General features: G+C 47.3%; 1 protein-coding gene across 12 annotated transcripts; it reads left to right on the top strand.

The window, feature by feature from the left end:
- Positions 1 to 1,206: 1,206 nt before the first annotated feature.
- Positions 1,207 to 23,138, top strand: mark2a (MAP/microtubule affinity-regulating kinase 2a). Of its 12 annotated transcripts, none has more exons than XM_062485858.1 (20): positions 1,207 to 1,967; positions 8,365 to 8,538; positions 8,997 to 9,050; positions 9,933 to 9,981; positions 10,225 to 10,290; positions 10,688 to 10,758; positions 10,909 to 10,965; positions 11,117 to 11,251; positions 11,665 to 11,766; positions 11,984 to 12,103; positions 12,667 to 12,766; positions 13,569 to 13,681; positions 13,854 to 13,989; positions 14,447 to 14,592; positions 14,767 to 14,855; positions 16,478 to 16,618; positions 18,360 to 18,623; positions 19,274 to 19,300; positions 21,054 to 21,092; positions 21,508 to 23,138. In XM_062485858.1, exons 1-20 carry the CDS (start codon positions 1,920 to 1,922, stop codon positions 21,932 to 21,934), a joined length of 2,358 nt encoding a protein of 785 aa, XP_062341842.1. In that variant the 5' UTR covers positions 1,207 to 1,919; the 3' UTR covers positions 21,935 to 23,138. The 12 variants fall into 12 exon arrangements, with proteins under 12 accessions (XP_062341842.1, XP_062341835.1, XP_062341840.1 ...); XM_062485851.1 differs by having other exon boundaries at positions 12,667 to 12,805; XM_062485856.1 differs by having other exon boundaries at positions 12,664 to 12,766.
- Positions 23,139 to 23,273: the final 135 nt, after the last annotated feature.

Here is a 23,273-nt window from a genome sequence, read left to right as displayed (position 1 = left end):
TCAGATGCGCGTGTGGAGACAGTGGGTCTGGTCTCTACAGCGGATGACATCATACTAGACCAATGGTAGGCAGAATGAGACAAGGCACCCAGCAAATTATTCTTGGTTTTAAGCACGTGTGATATGGGCTTCTCTTGCGTTATAGGGGACTGTTGGGGACTGATCCAAATGACACGGGTTATATTAACTCGGGTTATATTAACAGTGTCTCTAAAAAGCCACATATGTATAACAGCCAATTTCTCACAATAAGTCCCAATTAATGCAAGCAGGAACTCAAATGTGTCATCCCTGCACTCAAAGCATAATGAAAGAGAGGGAGAGAGGGAGAGAGGGAGAAAGAGAGGGAGAAAGAGAGGGAGAAAGAGAGGGAGAAAGAGAGGGAGAAAGAGAGGGAGAAAGAGAGAGAGAGAAGGAGAAAGAGAGGGAGAAAGAGAGAGAGAAAGAGACAGAGAGAGAGAGAGAGAGAGAAAGAGAGAGAGAAAGAGAGAGAAAGTGAGAAGATACTCTAATGGAACCGGACAAGTTAAGTCAGCACATTGATGCAATGCCTACATTGACAGAGCCTGAGTTGAGTTGTCTGTTTTGTATGCTCCATACAAAGTCACAAGACACTGTCAATTGTATGGTGCAGTAGATCCTATTGTACGCATGCTTACACCAAGGCGTGTGAGAGCACACTAAAGGTGGAAGGATAGATCGAAATTGTGGGTACAAAATGTATGGGATACACTATATGCGACAAAACTTAAAGGAGGTAAATATACCACTAAGGCCTTATCATCATGACAAAATGGCACAATAAAACTAGGAACAGAAAACGTGTCCTCTTGTGGATTTGTGTTTACTGTTTCGAGATTAGAGATCATTTGGGACTTTGGCACAGCAATTCGTAAACCATTTGTTTGTACAAGGACAGGGAGAAAATCAAAGGGCACTGCAGATCGTTTTCAACAGAACCCAGAAGAGGGCAGCACGAGTCTATTTATGGACCACCCCACTATGGCAGTCACATTTAAATGACTGGTAAATATGTGTAAATAGTCTTCCAATGTGGTGCGGTTCAGTGGTTGTACTTTTTGTAGAATCTAAGTGCTATACACTCAGACCAAAACAGCAATGTAAAACTCAAAGCAAAGGTATTGCAGATAGAGGACTCTCACAACCATATTGCTTCAACCCATCCATTACGTTAGACCTCTGCAATAAGTGCAGGGCTGCAACGCAGCGTAAGCGCCCGCCGCCTAGCAAGAGATTCGGCAATCCAAACATGATTTCTGTCGCGTTTATGGTAGAGACAACGTTGTGCTGACTTGGAAATCACTACAACATTACGCTAAACCAGCAAGCTGTCTGGTAGCTCGATCGAAGTTAGGCAGCCGAGGCAGGAAGAATACACAGCTGTAACGACGTCGTTGTGGTGTTTAGCTAGCTCGAGCGTCGTTTAGCAGACAGTCAAGGCGGACGGATCCCTGTCCCTACCCTGGTGTGGTGCGGGACAACTTGACAGATGGTGGCTAGCTAGTAGCTAGCTTGCTAGCTAGTCGTTTCTGTAGTTATCTGTGGATTTGGCAACTGAAAGTTTGCTAGGTGGCTGTATATATTATATAATTGAACGTAAATGTTGTTAGCGAGTTGTACATTTCATCCGTGTAGCTAGCTAACTAGCTAGCTAGTTACTTCTTGACTCAGACTACTCTAGTTATCGACTCAACTCAGGAGTAGCTAGCTAGCTAACTTTTGTGCCCATAAAGATAGCTAGCTAGCTAGTCGTCAGCTAACTAGTTGAGGTTGAGGCAGACAGAAAATAGTCCATGTTAATTTCAATTCCTCACAAGATTTAGACGGCGAAGGCAAATGTCGTTTTGTTGGATTTGAAATCATTCTGTCAGCGAAGATCGTGTCTCCTAAATCCTAAAATGTCAACACGGGCGCCAACGTTAACAATCGAACATTCGTCTAACCAGGTAAGTCAAATCACTGGGTTCGCTAGCTACAAGCTAGCTAGTGCTAGGCACTTTTTTTTGGGCACAACAAGCAAATGCCACAACACCAGCCGTTTGCGATTACAAGCTAGCTCTACTGTAGCAACTCAACGCTACACATCAAACCATCAATCGGAATAAGTTGCTAGCCGTATATCAGTATTTAAACTCAAGCATCCGGGTGCATGCAAACTTTAAATTCATTCAGGTAACCTGAAGCCAAAAGTCAGTAAAGAGCTAGTAGTGCTAGCTACTAACTAGTCTGTTAGTTGGTAGACTAATACTTTTAGCTCGCTAGCTAATTGTTGGGCCTAAATAAAGAGATACAAAAAGGGGCCTATAGATTTTTATGTATTGATATATTATTCCATTGAATTGGCTTGAATCCAAGCAATATGTATTCACACGTTATAACAACTACTTAAGTTAATATCTAAAGCTTCATTTTGTGATTAGCGCAAGGTAGTTCATCAAAAGACATTATTTGGTTTACTACCAAATCTGGTGATCTAGAAACTTAAACAGGTACTACTGCTACGTATGGGTGTATTTAAATGTATTACTTAGATAGCTTTGTTATTCATCAGAAATGTCAAGACTGGAATGACATTTTCTGGTTAGTGCTGAGAACAAGCTTGGACACTTGAGAGCTTGACGATACTCTATTCTAAGAACTGGTTAAATACGAGTCTCAACCATTTCTTTTGGGGTCTTTTAGCGAAGTAACTATGACTTTACGAGCCAGTTCTCATGCCTAAGTTTCATTCGAGATACTGCTGAGCGTAAAGGTAAGGAGTGCCAAAGCTCAACCAAGCCCTGCCTAGCTTGTTTGACACCTCAAGACGGCTGTTGATACACGGCATTCGCATGGACTCTATACTTCCTTCCTCCCCTTCTCTATTTGTTAAAACCAGCATTTCCAGTTGAGCTTGTAGGTGTAGGAGATGTGTGGAGGGGAAGAGCTCAATTTCTCATTTTGTTTGGGATTAACGTTGGTGTAGGCACACCAGGAATTGTACTTATAGTGTGTGTGTTTTTTCTCCCCCAGTATCCCTTGGTATTATCTGTTACATTGCTGTTGAAGAGTTTTAAATCCACAGTACATTGTTTGAGAAAAGATGGTTTTGAATGTATCGCCCTTCTGTTTGAAGGCTTGAGGTTGTCTTGGTGAATCGGCCCGTTTTCTTCCCCCGCTGCTTTACTGTAGCCTGCACTTGGTTCTGTTCTGTGGTGTTTCTGTCATGACCGAACCCGACTCATGTGTCCTAGCGCTGTATTAATAGAACATAGGGAGGGGGGCAGGGGTGGGGAGGGGGGCAGGGGAGTGTAAGTGTGCCACAAGCATGGTGGGTTGATTAAAACCTACTGTCAACACCCCTCTTGTTCCTGCTTTGTTTGAATGCTTGTCCAGGTTTAGTTTCCAGATTTGAAGGAACATTAGTCGGTACTGCTATTGCTCTTTTCAAGAGCTTGTGTTGTTCTATAAGAGAATAAGTCTTTTAGCCAGATGTCTCATATGGTGTTTACAAAGCCGTCTTGTTGATTACTGTTTGTTTATTATTGGCGTTGGATGTAATGCTTGAGTGACCATAAACTGTTAAAACTAGTTTTTTTTGGCCAGTAGTTTGTGTCACAGTGTTTTACAACGGCTTAATCCTTTTGGCTAGGACACAGCCTGGGTCTAAAGCTCCATTAACTTCTGTCTCATTTTTGGTTAGATGATTTGCATTTTTGTAAACTAAATTTTAGTCAATCTTTTGATTAATAGAGAGAAAAAAAGAGTGAATTTGATGCATGTGTATTTCGCTGCTTTAGCTTGAATCCGGGATTTACAGATTAGGCCCAACTTCAAAGTAGGTTGCAACCAGACATGGTTTTGTAATCAGATGTATACTGCAGTTGAGTTGGAGGAGTGGGACCACTGTAGAGGGGGGCAGCTCAGTTGGTGTCTATTTGTGTCCCTGGTGCCACCAGCCCCACTGAAAATAACTGGTGTGATATTAATACCCAGATAAACGACAAGCTGGCTCAAACACCTCCTTTATTCACTGGTCCACCCTCTTTGTCAGTTTGTATACCCCCCCCCCCTCCCTCCCTAAAGTTCCTGTCTCAAGAATGGAGGCTGAATCTTGGACTAATGACCCTGGGGTTCTTTACACAGATGAATCCTGAGCAGGATGTGTCAATACAGATGCACAGTGGCAGGCCTAGAGTAGACTGGGTCTCAAGTACTATCTGGTGTTGTTGATGGGGAATGTGTTTTACTGATGCAATACCAGGGAAACCGAAAATATCTAGTGATGGAATCATAAAGAAAGCAAAACCTATTGAATTCATTGAAGCTGATTACTTCAAATCAAATCAAATTTATTTGTATAGCCCTTTTTACACGCAAGCATGTCACAGAGGGCTTCACATATGCCCATAGAACTCCCCCTCAACCAACCTAAACCCTCAAGGAAGACAAGGAAAAACTCCCAAAAAACTCTCAACAGGAGAAAAAAAAATGTAAGAAACCTTGGGAGGAGCAATTCAGAGAGGGATCCCCTCCTCCAGAGACGGTTGGTGGGAGAGAGGAGCAGAACACAGGCTAAACATAGTCATACAGTGTCGATGGGGTTTTAAAACACAAAAATCCATTATTCAACTTTATAGATGTAGGACAGGACCGGGAGACTCGCGACCAGGTCCAGCGTTGGCTGACCGACGACCAGGCAGGTGCTGACAACTCAAACCCCCCACACCACAAGGGATGTGTGTGGGGGGGGACAGAGAGAGGAGAGCAGGGATTAGAGAATGCCAGGAGCAGCTAACAATATTACTTAAACACTAAACCTTGAACTTTAGACCTTACCTAAACCTTACCTAATACCCAACCTTCTCAGTGAACAGAGCTTGGTTCCCTGTCATGGGCAGTTTACATTTGAATCCCTACCATCGTAGTCTGTAGACTCTGTAGTGCTGTTGGGCAGGATACCGTCCTAACACAAGCTCCAGCAACTTGTCTGGTGTATTAAAGCCTTGCATCAGAAACAGTCCTCATCTAGGCCTACTTGTTTTCTGTGGAAACTTAGAATTGGCCAATGTGGACGTATGGCAAAACACTGAACTGAAATGTTTGTACCCATATGGGAATATATATTAAATCAGTATTTAATGCCGTAAACTGCACTGCCTGTTTTAGAGCTATCTATGAGCAATACACATTGTGAACATTTGTTTTTATGGTAATATAGGCTATAAGTTGTAGCCTTCAAGTTATGAGGCAGGTAATGGATGTGGGTATTGTATCATTGCGTTACTGCACTGTCTGCTCAGCTGTTGAGAATTGTTCTCTAGTTTCTGAACATACCCATAGATGCAAAGCTCCTGTCAATACTGCTTTTATCCTAAATAATTTCATCATCCTCCCTCTCTTTTCCTTCTCTCGTTTTCTTGATTGTGCAAAGCCCACTAAGCATGTCAGCTCTTGACCAATGGGATACCTCTTTGGCCCTGCCTCACAATGACTGCTGCCTTGACAGGCAAACCCAGGCTTGCCTCACCTTGTCTGTAAGCTTGACCCTGTCATTGTGTCTTCCACTGCTTACTTTTCCCCTCTGTCGGCGTGCAGGAGAGGGATATAATTGCTGTACTTGTGGTAATGACCCAAACATCCTGTTTAACATTGGGATGGGACAGCCTTTGTCTGGTCGTTTTTGCACGGCTCGTGTCTCTTTCCTAGCCCAGAATACCCCCTGGCTTCGTCTGAGCGGTGAAACATCATCTTAGCATTACTTTAGCAATTTTAAAAGATGATATATAATGTAATCACGCGGGAAGTTCTGGAAGAGCCATGCCAATGAGTATCTTCAGTCTTCGCTAGTTGCTGGTCGGTGACGGCGCTCACTGTGGTTCAGTACAGGGGTTTAGCGTTGCACATTGTCTCAAACCTTAGATTCTCTTCAGGAGACATAAGGGATGTGTTGATTAACTTGGAAGCTGTTAAATATTAAAAGGCCTGGGCGTACCTCTCACCTGAGGCTGGCCTGGATTGAACACAGCCGTGCACAGATCTCTACGGGCGGCTGAAGCCTTTTATCACTTGGCCTCTTTCTGAAGTGTCCGTGATCACCTCTCTTACACCTTGTCTCTAGTAGCTGAGATGTGGTCATCGTCAACTGTGCCTGGTAGCAGAGATGTGATCAAATACTGTTAGAACTACGCACTTCAGATCTTACATTTTCTGCGTAACTATTTATATGTTGCGTACGAATGCTTTGGATAAAAGTGTCCACCGAATGACAAAAAAAACTGTCAGATGTGATGTTCTACTGGGCTGTGAGTGATCTGCAGCTTAGCCAGGGCTGGGGGAGAAGGACGGAGGGTTTGACTGTCGATCCGTTAAATCAACATCATTTAACGGGTTCTTCTGTGATGGTGTCTCTGTAATATCTGCTTTGTGTGTGTGTGGGGGGGGGGTTCTTTCTAGCAGTCGATGTGTGTCTACATGTTCTGCATGTGTGTCAGGCTGCTTGTGTGGGTGTGTGTACGGACGGGTCTGGTGTGTTGGCTGCTGTGCTGAAGGTCAGAGCGGTGTGTGTGTGTGTGTGTGAGGACTGCAGACTGCATTGCTGACACTCTACGTCACTGCGGAGCTCCTTGGCGGATCAGGGTGTGTGTGTGTGTGTGTGTGTGCAGGACACTTTTTGACATACACCGCACGCCTTACTGACAACAGAACTAAATGGCAAGTCTTTTCCTCCTGCCTGTTACACAACGGCAAGCTCTTGATGGTGGCATGGCGAAACACTGTGAGACCCATCTAGGCAGCATCAGCACTTGTTTATCTTGTTACTCGAACGTTCCTCTTTTTAGCTGTTGATGTGACGAGGTTCTTGTGTGTTTTGTGTGCTCGTGTGTGTGCGTGTGCGGGCGTGTGTGTGTGTAAAGAGGGTTGCTTTGGTGACAGCTGTCTTCAGAAGCAGTGGTCTCCTGGTGCTTTTCCTTTGAACAGTGGTCTGATTTACACGTCTATTCATTTTGTCTCGTTACATAAGCTAATACTGGAATAACATTAAGTACGAGATAGGGAGGAGGAAGACAGGCAAGCAACTGACTGCCATGCGGACATTTTTTGAGTAGATCAGCTTCTGTTTTTATACTCTGGTTGTATAGAGTTTCATACAACCGTCCATCCTACAGTACATTTACAAACATTACATGTTTGGGACTGACTTGACGCACACGTCTTAGTGAGAATCTTATGTTGTGGATGTAGCTTAACATGCCTCCTCCATTCTGCCCACAAAGAAAAGAGTTTTGCCATGAAGAGACAGTTGGAGACTCCAGTTGTGTGTTTGCAGGGGAGGATCAGAGGGATATATCAGTGTTGCGTTAAGAGACTGCAACAAACACTGTGTTTTCCAAAGCTGCTTCCCTCCTTCTCTCCCCCTCTCTCTTGATAATGTGTTTCCTCTTCTCTAGTGCTACAATCATCTCTCTTTCTCTCTCTGTCTTTGTCTCTGTCTCTCTGTCTCACTCTCTCTCTGTCTCTGTCTCTCTCTGTCAATCTTTGTCTCCCTCACTGTCCTGTCTTTCCATCTCTCTCTCTTTGTCTGTCTCTCCCTCTCTCCCCCCCTCTCTGTTTTCTGTCTGTCTCTCACTCTTTCTGTCACTTTCTCTCTGACTCTCTCCCTTTGTCTCTTTATTTCTCTCTCCTATTCCCCCTCCCCCCAGCAGATTTGATCTGCTTGTGAAGAGAGACAGAGGCCATCTCAGCCAGCCTCCTCAGAAGCTGTAAAGGGGTGACCTCACAGACGCTGATGTTTCAGTGCTGTAGGCCGCTCGTTTTGATTATGTACACAGAAAGGCCCTGGGTCACAAGCTCCTCGGCCGTGAGAGAATGTACGCAAGGTTTCTAGAATGTTTGCAAGGTTTCTAGAATGTTCATAAGTTCTTGATTCTAGAATGTATGTAAGAAACGTATTGGTTTAGTAGTAATGAATAAATAGTTTATTTATTCATTTAAGGCGCTTGCTTCTCGGAGCAGATATTGTGTAAAGGTGCTTGCACACTGCCCCAACATACAGAAACAGCAACACTAATGTTGGTTGTTGTATTTAGAAGATTGTCCGAAAAAGTTCAGTGCAGGCACTCAAGGCAACCACACGCTGACCAACACAACAGCTGTTCAAGCACACAGTTAACTGGTGTAGCTAGCTGTCCAGCCACAGGAAGTCTCACGTGGTCAGAAGTCTGGCGACAGTTAGCAGCAAGAGACAGTATCCATACAGACGTTCTTCCAGATCGCTAAAAACATATATATATATATATATATATATCTTAAAAAAACAAACAAACAGCTTTTGTTAAACCACCTTCTGCCCTTCTCCTCCAGTCTCACACCGACTCCAAGGCGGGCAGGCGGCCCAGCATGCCGCGATGCCGCAACTCGGTTGCCACGACGGCCGACGACCAGCCTCACATCGGCAACTACCGTCTGCTGAAGACCATCGGCAAGGGCAACTTCGCCAAGGTGAAGCTGGCTCGCCACGTCCTCACGGGGAAAGAGGTGAGGATGATGAGAGGACAGCCGGGGCCGCCCCGCCCAGAGGGTGAAGCCGCACGGGGCCGCAGCACACAGGAGAGCAGGTTACTGATGTAGAGCTCCCCGTCATGTCTGATACAAAGAGGGGGTGTTGAAGAGTCTCTGGGGGCTTTAGCTTGAAGAGTCTTAAACTGACAGGTGGGAACCTTGTGGGGGAGAGGTGTAGCTCAGTGGGAGAACTTCTGACGGACGATCAAGGGTTTGCTGGTTCAAAAGTTTTGTATGTTTACTTGAATTAGTGTCTGGTCAATTTAATACATACAAAGGAACCATGAGCCACTTAGTGTGTGTGTGTGTGTGTGTGTGTATAATTTGGACAGACAGTTAAACAAAAAACGTTTCCTGTTTTATTTAAATGTGTTATTTTTTTAATTTATTTTTTACAAAATGTGCTTTTACAAAATGCTTTATTTTATTTTTAGGTGGCGGTGAAAATCATAGACAAAACTCAGTTGAACTCCTCCAGTCTTCAGAAGGTGAGTGACAGCTCTTGTGAACGAAAGGTAAAGGTGAGACCAGCTGACGAGATCGTGCTCATGCCTCCCTCCGACTCAAGGGCAGGAAGCAGGAAACGGAGGAAATTATGGGAAATTAGACCCAAGTACTTCCTGTTGTGAGGGCTGGGGTTGGGTGTTGCGTTTGTTAAGAGGGGGGGGTTTGTGTGTGTATGGGGGGGGGAATTATGTAGAGCGACAGGAAAGACGGCCGAGAGGGGATGACTTGCAGTAAATGTGCAGCCCATTAAGTGTCATGTTGTTCTACCACTTGGATGGAATTTGGAGGGAAGTTTGAGGGAACTTCTACGGAGTTGTTCTACCATTTAGAGTCTGTGTAAAGTTCAAGGAGAAGACAAATATGTTGAGGCTTTCTGTAGGCAGATGTTGATTAAACATCAGATCGACAAGAAAGCCCCCCCCCAAAAAAGATCAAAAAAGATCCAAAGTAAATAAACAATAAAGCTCTAAAAGAAAGCGCTCAATAAAAATGAATAATGTTATTTTCTTCCTGTATTCTTCCCACTTTCTCTCTCTCTCTCTCTCTCTCTCTCTCTCTCTCTCTCTCTCTCTCTCTCTCTCTCTCTCTCTCTCTCTCTCTCTCTCTCTCTCTCGTCTGTCTCTCTCTTTCTCTTTCTCTCTCTCTCTCTCTCTCTCTCTCTCTCTCTCTCTCTTTCTCTTTTTCTCTCTCTCTCTCTCTCTCTCTCTCTCTCTCTCTCTCTCTCTCTCTCTCTCTCTCTCTCTCTCTCTCTCTCTCTCTCGTCTGTCTCTCTCTCTCTCTCTCTCTCTCTCGTCTGTCTCTCTCTCTCTCGTCTGTCTCTCTCTCTCTCTCTCGTCTGTCTCTCTCTCTCGTCTGTCTCTCAGCTGTTTCGAGAAGTCAGGATCATGAAGTTGCTGAATCACCCGAATATTGGTGAGCTCCTTATAATGCTCCCAGCCGAGAGCTCAGCCTATTCTTTTGTCCATGAGAAATGGCACGACTATGAGACACAGTCTGTTGCTGTTCAGGGAGGCAGGGCAAGGAAAATCCAGCTCTGATAGAAAACCTTCAACACTGGCAATTACATTTCTTCCATAGATGGCATTTCAATAATGTGACCTACATTTCCTTGAAAGACGGTGATCTATTTTCGATTCTCTCCTGTCTTCTCTGTAGTTAAGTTATTTGAAGTCATTGAGACAGAGAAGACACTCTACTTGATCATGGAGTACGCCAGCGGAGGTGAGTTCAACTTCAGTCTCTCATGAACAAGAAGCTTTTGGGGAGGGGAAAACAACTGAACCTGTCCTGAGATGTGGTCACATGACCACATCACATGACCCAGTAAATACAGACCGTTCCTTGACTCAACAGTAGTTTTGAAATACCTTTTACTGTATCAGTCAGTCATGCTAGACTCATCAACCAACATGGCTGCCTCTGTTTCTCTCACCCTCGGCAATAACGCTTGTAAACACAGGCCCTCACTCACCTGCAGTGTGTGACTGACCCACCCATCATCCCCTGTTTGTGTCCACTGCTTTTCTTCTCTCTTTGTTTCCTCTAACACTAACCTGCTGTGTCGTCTGTCCTGCCCCCCCCCCCTTACCCCACACCCCTCACCCCCACCCCTCTTCAGGTGAGGTGTTCGATTACCTGGTGGCTCACGGCAGAATGAAAGAGAAAGAAGCTCGAGCCAAATTCAGACAGGTGACGTGCTATTTTCTTCATTGTTTGCTGTGTGAGAATTTACCTGTGTTTGTGTTTTGGTTACTTAATGACGTCATTGACATGGATACCAGTCATTATGATAGATCTGTGGTGAGATAACGGAAGCATTGCATCCTCTCTAAACCACAGATTGTGTCAGCGGTGCAGTACTGTCACCAAAAGTGCATTGTTCACAGAGACCTAAAGGTGAGGTCTGTCTGCCTGTTCCCTCTATGCCTGTCTGTCTCTCTGCCTGTCTGTCTCTTCGTCTACCTACTTGTTTACCTTCCTGTCATTTGGATAAAAGCATTCACTGTAAACGCACGTCTCTTGACTCGACCCCACAACCCCACTTCAGGCAGAGAACTTGCTTCTGGATGCTGACATGAACATCAAGATAGCAGACTTCGGCTTCAGCAACGAGTTCACCCTGGGGAACAAGCTGGACACGTTCTGTGGCTCCCCCCCCTACGCCGCGCCGGAGCTCTTCCAGGTTGGAGAAGTGAACCTCTCGCACACTCGTTCAGTCACCACGCAGTCAGTCAACCCTTCATTCAAAATGATCTCCCTTCATCCCTTCGTCCCTCTATCACCCACTGCCATCCCTCCATCCTTTCATCCCTCCATCCTAAATCCCTCATCCTCCCCCCTCCATCCCTCCATCCTTCCATCCCTCCATCCTTTCATCCCTCCATCCTAAATCCTCCCACCTCCATCCTTTCATCCCTCCATCCTAAATCCTCCCACCTCCATCCTTTCATCCCTCCATCCTAAATCCCTCATCCTCCCACCTCCATCCTTTCATCCCTCCATCCTAAATCCCTCATCCTCCCACCTCCATCCTTTCATCCCTCCATCCTAAATCCCTCATCCTCCCACCTCCATCCTTTCATCCCTCCATCCCAGGGTAAGAAGTATGACGGGCCCGAGGTGGATGTGTGGAGCCTGGGGGTCATCCTCTACACGCTGGTCAGCGGCTCGCTGCCCTTCGATGGGCAGAACCTTAAGGTAGGAACGACCCCCCCCCCCCCCCCCCCCCGCCAACGAGGAGGGACTAGTAGTAAACGATAAACTTGGAACTTGAATCACAACAACATCCAGTTTCTCCTCCTGGTCCTGATGCCGTGTCTCTCCCCGCCCGCCCTCCCTCTCTCCTCTCCCTCCCTCCCTCCTTCCCTCTCACCCCTCTCTCCCCTCCCTCCCCCCCTCCCTCCCTCCCTCCCAGGAGCTGCGTGAGCGAGTGTTGCGGGGGAAGTACAGGATCCCCTTCTACATGTCCACGGACTGCGAGAACCTGCTCAAGAAGTTCCTCATCCTGAACCCGACCAAGCGAGGCAGCCTGGAGGTTAGCGCCCCTGTCCCGTCTACCATTCCAGTCTCCCCTGCTCGCGTCCCATTGGGGCTGTGGAGGCCACTGGATTGTTCGCCTCAACGCCTTGCACGTACATCGTACATTTGTGTTCATCCTTTTCTCATCCTGGTTTCAGCCTAGGATTAGCTACAGCTCGGTGGTTGAGCAATTTGACTTTTTATTTACATTCATTCGTGTTCATCCCTGTGTCATTGTCTGCTAAGCCTGTCCTCCCTCAGTCACCCCCCAGCCTCCTTTAGTCTCCCCCAGTCTCCTCCATTCACCTCCAGCCTCCCTCAGTCACCCCCAGTCTCCTCCATTCACCTCCAGCCTCCCTCAGTCTACCTCAGTCACCCCCATCTCCCCCAGTCACCCCCAGCCTCCTTTAGTCTTCCTCAGTCTCCTCCATTCACTTCCAGCCTCCACCAGTCTCCCTCGGTCACCCCTAGCCTCCCCCAGTCACCCCCATCTCCCCCAGTCTCCCCCAGCCTCCTCCATTCACCCCCAGCCTCCCCCCAGCCTCCCCTCAGCCTCTCTGTGCTCTCTGCGTCCAGCAGCAGATCATGAAGGACCGCTGGATGAACGTGGGCCAGGAGGAGGAGGAGCTGAAGCCCTACGTGGAGCCCCAGCCCGACTACAAGGACCCCAAGAGGACAGGTCAGCACCCCGACCAGCGAGCAGGGGGGTGGAAGAGAGGTGGGGCAGGCGTCTGGTGGAGGAGCTGGAGAGGGGACACGCACACACACACACACAGAAGCACACACATGCTGAAGCACACACACACACACATGCTGAAGCACACGCACACACATGCTGAAGCACACACACACACACATGCTGAAGCACACGCACACACATGCTGAAGCACACACACACACACATGCTAAAGCACACATACACACACAGAAGCGCACGCACACATGCTGAAGCACACACACACATATGCAATATCTGGATGAACAGGTTGATTGTTGACTAACAAAGTGTGATTCATGAAGACTATTCTGGAGCGGATGTCGTTCCATTAAGATGTTCTCTCACTCTGTCCTTGTTCAGACCACTTTCAAAAATATGGGACATCAGTATGTTTGGTGTCTAAACTAAAGACACGTTTTGAATAGACGGCATTCTGTGTTCACTTCAGGGCCTCTTCAGCTACATTTGAGGATGTAGAACATTTAGAATTTGAACTTGCTTAACATGCATTCATTTACTAACCATTTCTGTGTCGCAAAGTGTTCGTATGTGTTAGTATATGTTGCTAGTATATGTGTTAGTATGTGGTATTGTGCTAAATGTGTTATTTTAAAAACAAGTCATTGTGCTGTATGTGTTGCCCCCCCTCACCCTTTTTATGTTGATATTTCTGTGAGTTGTAGATGTGTATGTTTGTAATGCAGTCTATGTCCATGACCTTAGCCCACAATGGAGTCTGACCTTTTGCTGTATTTGTACCCAGATATCATGCTTCAGATGGGATATTCTCAAGAAGAGATCCAGGACTCTCTCGTCAACCAAAAATACAACGACGTCATGGCAACATACTTGTTACTGGACTACAGAAACTCAGAGGTAAGACACACATTTACATTTGACAGTTTATCCAAAGCGACAGACAGATAACCGTGCATAATGAAAGTACAGCAGAAGATCAAGGATCCGTAGTGCATGCTAACTGTCCACCTTACTTTGGATAAAAGTGCCAATTAGATCAAATTCTTTATTGTTCTTATTCCTTCCTCAGCTGGACGAGTGCATCAACACGTCTATCAAGCCACGCCCAGGAAGTGACATGACGAACAGCAACACACACTCCCCTTCTCACAAGGTACAGCGAAGCACCTCGTCCAATCAGAAGCCCAGGAGAGCAACAGATGCGGGTAAGTGAACTATGACATTTTATTGTTTTTATTATTTGTGTTTTGGGCCAAAATGACTGTGATGACCAGTCTATCAGTGAGCCTCGCCCGTTGAGTGTCTCTCATATGAAACCCAACTCCTGTCTTCATGTTCCTCCTGTCCCCTCCTCCTCCTGTCCTCTCTTCCTCCTTTCCTCTCTTCCTCCTCTCCTCCTGTCCTGTCCTCTCCTCCTGTCTTCATCCTCCTCCTCTCCTCTTCCTGTCCTCCTCCTGTCCTGTCCTCGCCTCCTCCTGTCCTCTCCTCCTCCTGTCCTGTCCTCCTCCTGTCCTGTCCTCGCCTCCTCCTCTCCTCCTGTCTTCATATTCCTCCTGTCCTCTCCTCCTGTCCTCTCCTCCTCCTGTCCTCTCCTCCTCCTGTCCTCTCCTTCTCTCCTCCTGTCTTCATCCTCCTCCTCTCCTCCTGCTCTGTCCATCCCAGGATCATCTGCCTCCAAGCGCGCTCAGGGGGACAGTAAGAACACGGTGGAGGACTACGCCAGGAAGGGCTCGTCCGCCTCCACCAAGGTCCCCGCCAGCCCGCTCTCCTCGGTGGACAGGAAGAGGGGCACCCCGACCCCTTCCACTGTACGTTTAAGACCCCTGCGTCAACATTCTCTTTAACAGTAATATCCATCTGCTCAGGTTAGCTATAGATCAAACTGTAGCGTCTGCCAGATGAATACATTATTATTAGATGGTTAGTGATGTCACTGCCCGCCCCGCCCTGTGTCGTCACATCTCTCTGTCTCTGCGTTACAGAACAGCATCCTGTCCACCGGGACGAGTCGCAGCCGCAACTCCCCTGTCCCAGAGAGGGACACCCTGGGCGTCCAGAACGGCAAGGACAGGTATCACCCTCACATGACCGAACGCACCCTCCCTCCCTCGCACACACACACCCACACACACACCCTCACACATGACTGCAAACTCCCACACCCACACACACACCCTCACACATGACTGCAAACTCCCACACCCACAGACACACCCTCACACATATGACTGCACACTCACACACCCTCACACATCCTACCTCACACCCTCACACATCCTCCCTCACACCCTCACACATCCTCCGTCACACCCTCACACATCCTCCCTCACACATCCTCCCTCACACATCCTACCTCACACCCTCACACATCCTCCCTCACACCCTCACACCCTCACACATCCACCCTCACACCCTCACACATCCACCCTCACACATCCTCCCTCACACCCTCACACATCCTCCCTCACACCCTCACACATCCACCCTCACACATCCTCCCTCACACCCTCACACATCCTCCCTCACACCCTCACACACCCTCCCTCACACCCTCACACCTCCTCCCATGTTGGCTGCTAGTAGGGTTACTCCTGTATGTAGGCGACCATGTTTACAAGCCCCGTGGCCGAACGCCAGTCGGTTTAACATGGGCCAGCTGGCAGAAATCCAGCCAGTTTAATTACACACGAGCATGAACACACACACACACACACATGAGCATACACACTCACACATGAACATGAGCACACACACACTCACACATGCACCTACCATGTTTTACATCTCACATTCTCTCAGTCTTGGGTCCCGTTAGCAAAGTTATTCCCCGGATGTTTAACAGGGCCTGCTACTTTAGACACACTAACACACTTTCAGGAATTAAACAGAGTGACCCTGATAGTCCAATCTCTGTAATCTGGGATTAGTGTCGTTGGCCCCTCGCCACTTTTATGCAAGTCACTTTCAGGCCAGAATGGGAGAAATAGGGTGGGAGTCTTGCTTAAGGACAGGGTGTTTAGACAGGTTTAACAGCAGGGCCAACAGAACATGTGACTCAGACCTGATTGGCTGGCCAAGATTCAGTTTTAAGTGGACAAAAACGTATTGTGTGTACGCGGGTGCGTAACGGATTTTGTATGTGTGCGAACGACCGTGCGTATCTGCACATAACCACACCACTGCGGTTTACATCACCTTCAATGTTCTCCTGTTACACTTAATAATCTTGTTCACTATGTGTTTGTCATTTCCTGTCATGTCAGTGACCCAATGTTCCCCTGGGTCTTGTATTTCTTCTGTCAAGTTCTCTTATTCTGAATGTTTAGACCGACAGCTCAGGGAAATAAGTGTTTCAGGAACATTACCGTACTAGTCCGATTGCATCCAAGTTGCTCTTATGCCACTGTAATAAAGTTATGTTGTAACAGTGTTATATTAACTACTATAACGGCTTTACGTAATTTACTAATTCATCTATTACATGGATGAAGAGCAACTTGGAAATTGACATGTTTTTCCTCATGACTTACTTTAATGCTCATGTCCATCTGCATCAGTGTGTCAGTGTTGCTGTCCTGCTCATTGCTCCTGCTTCCTCGTTTTGTTGTCTAACTGTTCCACCCCTCCGCCCCGCCGCCACCCCTCTCCTGGTGACCGTCCGGTGCGGGGGTCGTTGGCCTCTCTTCCCCCCAGCTTCAACACTCCAGGGTCTCGGACCTCCACAGCCTCCGCTGCTGCCGTCCTCACTTCCTCCTCCTCCCGCCCCCGACATCAAAAATCCCTGTCCACCTCCGCCCACCCCAGCCCCCCAGACCTGCACGCACACCGTCCCAGGCAAGTGCCCCCCCCCCCCCCCCCCCCGAAAAGGAAACGCAACAGAGAACGTAGCGCCCCCTTCAGGCTGGAGGGGGAATAGCTGTAGAATGATTCGACCGCGGCGCCGGATGAATGATCATGGGTTTATGTTTAACGTTTGACTTTCTGAGATAGGTTGATGCCGTTCTGAAAGGGTGCTGGCAGGATATGTATTTTCCGTTTGGAAACTTGGCAATTTGACAACTTTTATTTGTTTATGAAGTTGAAGTGAGAGCTGAAAGGACTCCACCATCAGTTAGTCATCCCACTGTAATGATATGCTTAAGGAAACAGTGAAACTCCAAATGCCAGGCAGCAAAAAAAGTATCCTTCATAGTCAAATAACAGACAGAAAGGTGAAGAACCTGTCAAAATGGCAGCCATTGCCCCCTACTGCCCATTCCCTCTCTCTTAATAACCTGCGTCTCCATGGCCTTCACAGCTGTCCTACCCAGCCTGGTCCCCGTACACTGCCCAGCCTGGCCCCCATACACGACCCAGCCTGGTCCCCATACACGACCCAGCCTGGTCCCCATACACGACCCAGCCTGGTCCCCATACACGACCCAGCCTGGTCCCCATACACGACCCAGCCTGGTCCCCATACACGACCCAGCCTGGCCCCCATACAATGCCCAGGCTGGTCCCCATACACGACCCAGCCTGGTCCCCATACACGACCCAGCCTGGTCCCCATACACGACCCAGCCTGGCCCCCATACACGACCCAGCCTGGTCACAATATACGACCCGGTCTGGCCCCCATACACGACCCAGCCTGGTCCCCATACACGACCCAGCCTGGCCCCCATACACGACCCAGCCTGGTCACCATACACGACCCAGCCTGGTCCCCATACACTGCCCAGCCTGGCCCCCATACAATGCCCAGGCTGGTCCCCATACACGACCCAGCCTGGCCCCCATACAATGCCCAGGCTGGTCCCCATACACGACCCAGCCTGGTCACCATATACGACCCAGCCTGGTCCCCATACAATGCCCAGGCTGGTCCCCATACACGACCCAGCCTGGTCCCCATACACGACCCAGCCTGGTCCCCATACACGACCCAGCCTGGTCCCCATACACTGCCCAGGCTGGTCCCCGTACTAATCTAGTATTAGACAGCTGCTTTGTGCCCATTCATTCCCACCTGGCTGCACACCCTCAGGTGTACACAGTGGACGCTGCTTACTGTGACCATGTGTTTGATGTTATGAACTCATCTGCCATCTGCTGTTGTGGTCATCTGCATGTCACCGCAATCACAAGCCATCAAGTCACCAAGTCATACAGTCACAGGTCATAAAGTTACAAAGTCGTACAGTCTCCTAGTTGCTGGAGCAGGTTTATTCAAGGGCACAGCCAGGTTACAGAAGGCCTTTTTGGCATGTTATAACTCTGCTGGCAGCTCCTTTTTGGAAAGGTTTCTGTCAGAATATCAATGTGTTTGGTTGTTCTATTCTCCAAGCTGTTATGTTTTAGTATTCTATGTACGCTACCTGTAAATGGCTTGATCAACATAACTACTGCTTTTGTGCTTTGCACATAATTCATCCATTGTTATTATGACGTCTTAAGTTTAGCCAGTGTTTTATATCTAATTTATGCTTTTTAATATATTTAACAGAGCTCACTGTCACAACAAGCTTGTGAAAACCCCTAACGTGCATTGCATGCGAGTTTGTAAACCTAACGTGTCATTTATCATAAACAGCACTGCCCCACAGAGAGTACCAGTGGCCTCTCCCTCTGCCCACAACATCAGCAGCTCCACGGCGACGGACCGTACCAACTTCCCCAGAGGGGTGGCCAGCAGGAGTACCTTCCATGCTGGGCAACAGAGAGCGACCCGGGACCAGCATGCATCAGCCTACAATGGCCCCCCTGCGTCTCCCTCCCTCTCCCATGGCAACAGCCAGGCTAGACGACCTGGGGCGTCTGGTATATTCAGCAAGTTCACCTCCAAATTCGTACGCAGGTGAGAGAAAGGGCAAATTTGAGATTGGGATTGAGGTTGATTTATCTGAAAACAAGCATGTTGTTTATTTTTTTACGGTGTGCTTTTAACATCCCAATGTTCATGATCTTGTACCTTTTACATTGAGTGACCATGTGAAAATAGCAGGTTAAAAGATGTTTGCGTCATAAAACAAGAATGGGATAGCCAAAAAGAAAGTCATGCAGCCCAACCACACCTTTTACAAGAATGTTCTGGTAGCTGTTCTCAAAAGAGGAATATTAATCTACAGAAGTCTTTGGTTTCTACTTCAACATTTATATGTAGTCAATTATGGTGAACAGTGTAGGTTTGTAGATGAAAGGCCTTATAGCATTGACCCCATTAGCTGGCATGGTTCCCTCTGATGCTAACCAGTGCTAATCTGTTCATGTCATTGTTCCATGATCTTAATTAACATGACTTGACCGCCTTGACAGAGTGCGGTTGCACAAGTTACAGCAGCCATTTTGTGGCAGTTGTGGCTTAAACCCCATCTTCTGTGAGACACCCGTGGAATATTAATCTCTCAGTTGACGTCTGGTATAACAGATTTGCTATGGCTTGGTTTGCGCACGGTTGTGTACATACGGTTTTCTTTTTCTGTTCCTCCCCCTCTACCTCTTTTGTAGAAATCTCTCATTCAGATTCCCCAGAAGGTAGGCAACCATAACCACAACAAGTCTTTCTCCAAACCATGACCTTTTTGTGTCGCCCCATCCTGTGTTAAACTATCACATTGTGCCATGCCCATTGCTTAAAACATATATATATTAATACCTACTTGTATGGATTTTGCTTCATACTAACAGACTGCCCTTCATAGCTTAATCCTCCCCTCTCTCCCCTACTTCTGTCTGGTTCATCAGTGGCTCCTCCATTTCTGCTTCTCTCATCCCAGCCTACTTTTGTCTCCTAGCTTATCATGTGTCGTCCTGTGGGTCTTTGGCTCTGTGAATAGAAAGCCCTTTTGTGTTGCCAGACTGGGGGAACGCCATGCTACCCAGAGTGCATAAAGCCTTAGAGAAACGATGACTGAAAAACAACTATCTCTCAATTGTTAGAAGCTTCCGACTGTTCAACCGTGCTCAAGGAGAGGGACTTAATGGAGAATTGTAGACTTGAGTGAACATCCGATAGCCTATTTACTGTGGTGGAATTAAGCCTGTTAGTGAAGGAGAAGTGTATTGACTGTTGCAGTTGTTTTTCATTAATCAGAGATTGTTTTTCTGCCCAAGCGATATCTCATTAAACGGAATTACTAATGTTGTGACAACGTGCCAAGGAGAAGTCTATACTGTTATTCTGCTGCTGTAAAGCTTTTTTTTAACGTCGATTTGGAAGTGGAGGCTGTAGATCACGATGGTCGTTCAACTAGAATATATGTGATTTATTTACTTTATTCCTACTGCAGCTCTCCTGTGTACATCTAGTGCACTAGACTTGTCTGTTTCAGAGCGAATGTATTGAACCTAGTGGTGCGTCAACATTACAACAGGTCGCACATTGTTCCTCAATCACTGTTGCCAACATAAAGACAATATTATCATAGTGGATGAAAAGGTGGTTGTTTCTGACGCAGTGCTGAGGCTTTATCAAGATTTTATGGACTTTAAGATGACATTTCAATATGTTAAAGAGGACAGTCATGCTGGGCTGTTGTGTTAAAGAACTGGTAACACAGGCAGTGACTTGAAACAGCCTAAAGGCCAACTGATTTACTACTTCCTGAATTGTGTAAGGTTTCCAGAATATCGAGCAGTGTGATTGGTCCGCTGCACAAAGAAGCTTGGTTGCCGTAGAGATGGAAGTGCAGTGTGGCCCTATAGCATAAAAACGCAGAGAGGGTGCGCCGAATCGTCCCTCAGTCCGTCCGCGGAGGTTTGTTGCACGATGTGTAATGTATAAAAGGTCTGATCGGGCCTTCAGGTACACGGCTGTTGTCTCTGCCTGCACATGCATCTGTCTGAACTTCCCTGCTGCCGAGATGGGACTAGTGGTGTCGGGCCTATTAACAGATCAGGGCCAGATCAGATTACTTAACATCTTGTTTTTATGTAAATTGTAGCACCTAAATGTATTAACTTTTCACTTAGCATACGCCTTCATCCAAAGTGACAAAGTACAGGGGGATCTGAACCTGTGTCCTCGATCTGCAGTCCAATGCTCTAACCACTAAGCAGTACCCTCCCTTACTTTAAACTCTCTTGTTTCCAAAAGGTTGGGGAAACTGTCCTGATGCACTTAATGTACAACACAATACTTCCCGATATATTTCCAAGAAGGGGAGGATGTAGTATTGTAAACTATAAGGTGCAGGGGGTTGCTGTGGACTGGTGGTGGTTCTAACCTGGTCGCGTGCTGTTGCACTCTTTAACTAGGAAGACTAAACTTGTGTTGATTTTCTTTGAGGAGCCCGTATGAGGGAGAGGGTCAAGATGAGGTCTGCAGGTGAGACATACGACCGTCGGTCTGCTGATGTAGAGAACATAACTTCCTATCAGATAATCAGTTGGATGTTTGGGTTTGATTTGGGTGGAACAGAATTGATCTTAATCAAGAAATGTCTCTTATCAATTTAAGCCATGTATCAACACTCTTGCACTAAAGAACACATTTGCTGATGTAGTTGATTTCTGGTCTAGTTGCTCGGTAAAGTATGAGTTTAGACGCACAATTTACATGAATGCTTTATGCGCCTGTAGTGTCATTGGCTCCCTCTGTGGTTAAATGCAGCCTAAACCATCTTCAGTCATGCTGTCTTGTCTTGTCTCTCTCTGTCTCTCACATCCTGTTTCCCCCTGTCTCTCACCTTTCATCACAATTCTCCCCCTTCTCCTTTACAACTGTCTTTCCCACCTGGTAGACCCATGCTGACCACCGCGGAGAAGCTGGAGAAGGGCAACCTGGGCTCGGCGGGCGACGAGAACAAGGACTCCCTGTCGTCAGCCTCCACCGTGGCCGCGCCCAACCAGGCCTCCAAGGACACCAAGCCCCGCTCGCTCCGCTTCACCTGGAGCATGAAGACCACGTCCTCCATGGAGCCCGGAGAGATGATGAAGGAGATCCGGAAGGTTCTGGACTCCAACAGCTGCGAGTTCGAGCTCCGCGAGCGCTACATGCTGCTGTGCGTGAGCGGAAACCCCGCCCGGGACGACTTCGTCCAGTGGGAGATGGAGGTGTGCAAGCTGCCGCGCCTGTCGCTGAACGGCGTGCGCTTCAAGAGGATCTCGGGGACGTCCATCGCCTTCAAGAACATCGCCTCCAAAGTTGCCAACGAGCTCAAACTGTGAGACGGTGACAGACAGGCGGAGGGAAAAGAAGAGAAGGATGGAGATGGAAATACAAAGAGGCTGAACTTTGAGAAAGGAGAGCTGACTACTTTTATGTGGAGGCAGAGGAGGGATGGTGGAGTGTGCAGGGGTGAGCAGAGTCTTGGATATGTTGTCGTGGGGGGGGTGGGGGGGGGGTTGTGTGTCATGTATATATCTTGTGAGGGGGCGGGGGTCATTTCTTCGACAGGGGGAGTTAATTTCTGGTTTGGGTTTTCTGTTCCCCTTTAAACCCCCCTCCCTCCGGTTTTCTGTTCTCGGAGACTCTTTATTTCTTAGTTTTTCCTCTTAAACTTCTCATTTCTTTCTGGAGGAATTTTTTTTTTTTTTTTTTTGGGGGAGGATGGAAAATATGAAAAGGAGAATATATCTTTAAAGAGGAGCTGATTCACTGATTTGTGCATATCGGTTTTATGATATTTAGCCCCAAATCATCCCTGGACTCAGCTGTATCCTTCTACTCCCCACGTCCCTCCTCTACCCCTCCCTGGTCCCACGCTGGGTGCAGCTACTCCCCACGTCCCTCCTCTACCCCTCCCTGGTCCCACGCTGGGTCCAGCTACTCCCCACGTCCCTCCTCTACCCCTCCCTGGTCCCAGCCTGGGTCCAGCCACCCTGTTACTGTTCTGTCACCGGACTCCCTCTGTATGTTTTCATGAGATGAAGAGACGCAGTTTGACGCTCTGAATGTACAACGTGGCTGGTAACAGGCTCTAAGGTACAACTCGCTCACTACAGCTGTAAGTGGTTTTCATATCATGTTCTTGACTCGTATCGGCCCCGAGATGGCTACCACGGTTACCGCTCTCTTCTGTGAGCAGCGTCGCTTTTTTTTTTTTTTTTTTTTTTTTGTCACAGCACAATGTCTTATTTGAGGGTACATTGGAAGTGCATACTTGAACTCTGCTCTGAGGGTGAGCCTTCATCTTCCAGCACCTCAAGCCCCTTCATCCTAGTTTTTGATTTTCTACAACAGTGGTGACTTACTTTAGCCAATACTAATAAAGGGCCAATTGATTATTGGTGGATTGTAATGTAATTAAGAGTTGCTGGTTGGTTTCGATGTGCTGCACTGGAATGTCCCAGTCCCAGAATTCCTGCGCCCTTCTCTGGAGAAAATAATTATTAATATTGTTATTATAAGAATAAACAAAGTTGGATGATTTTTTTTTGCTTGTGGTCCTTATTTGTTACTAATTATAATGGGTGCCACAAACCTAAAATGCAATCCACAAAATCGTATGATCCTGCCAGATAAACTATACAAACAAAAGTAGTTACCAAAGTCAAACTTGTGTGG

Source organism: Osmerus eperlanus, chromosome 19, assembly GCF_963692335.1.
Source record: "Osmerus eperlanus chromosome 19, fOsmEpe2.1, whole genome shotgun sequence".
In the NCBI taxonomy this organism is placed as follows: domain Eukaryota; kingdom Metazoa; phylum Chordata; class Actinopteri; order Osmeriformes; family Osmeridae; genus Osmerus; species Osmerus eperlanus.
This window is presented reverse-complemented; position numbering and strand designations above follow the sequence as displayed.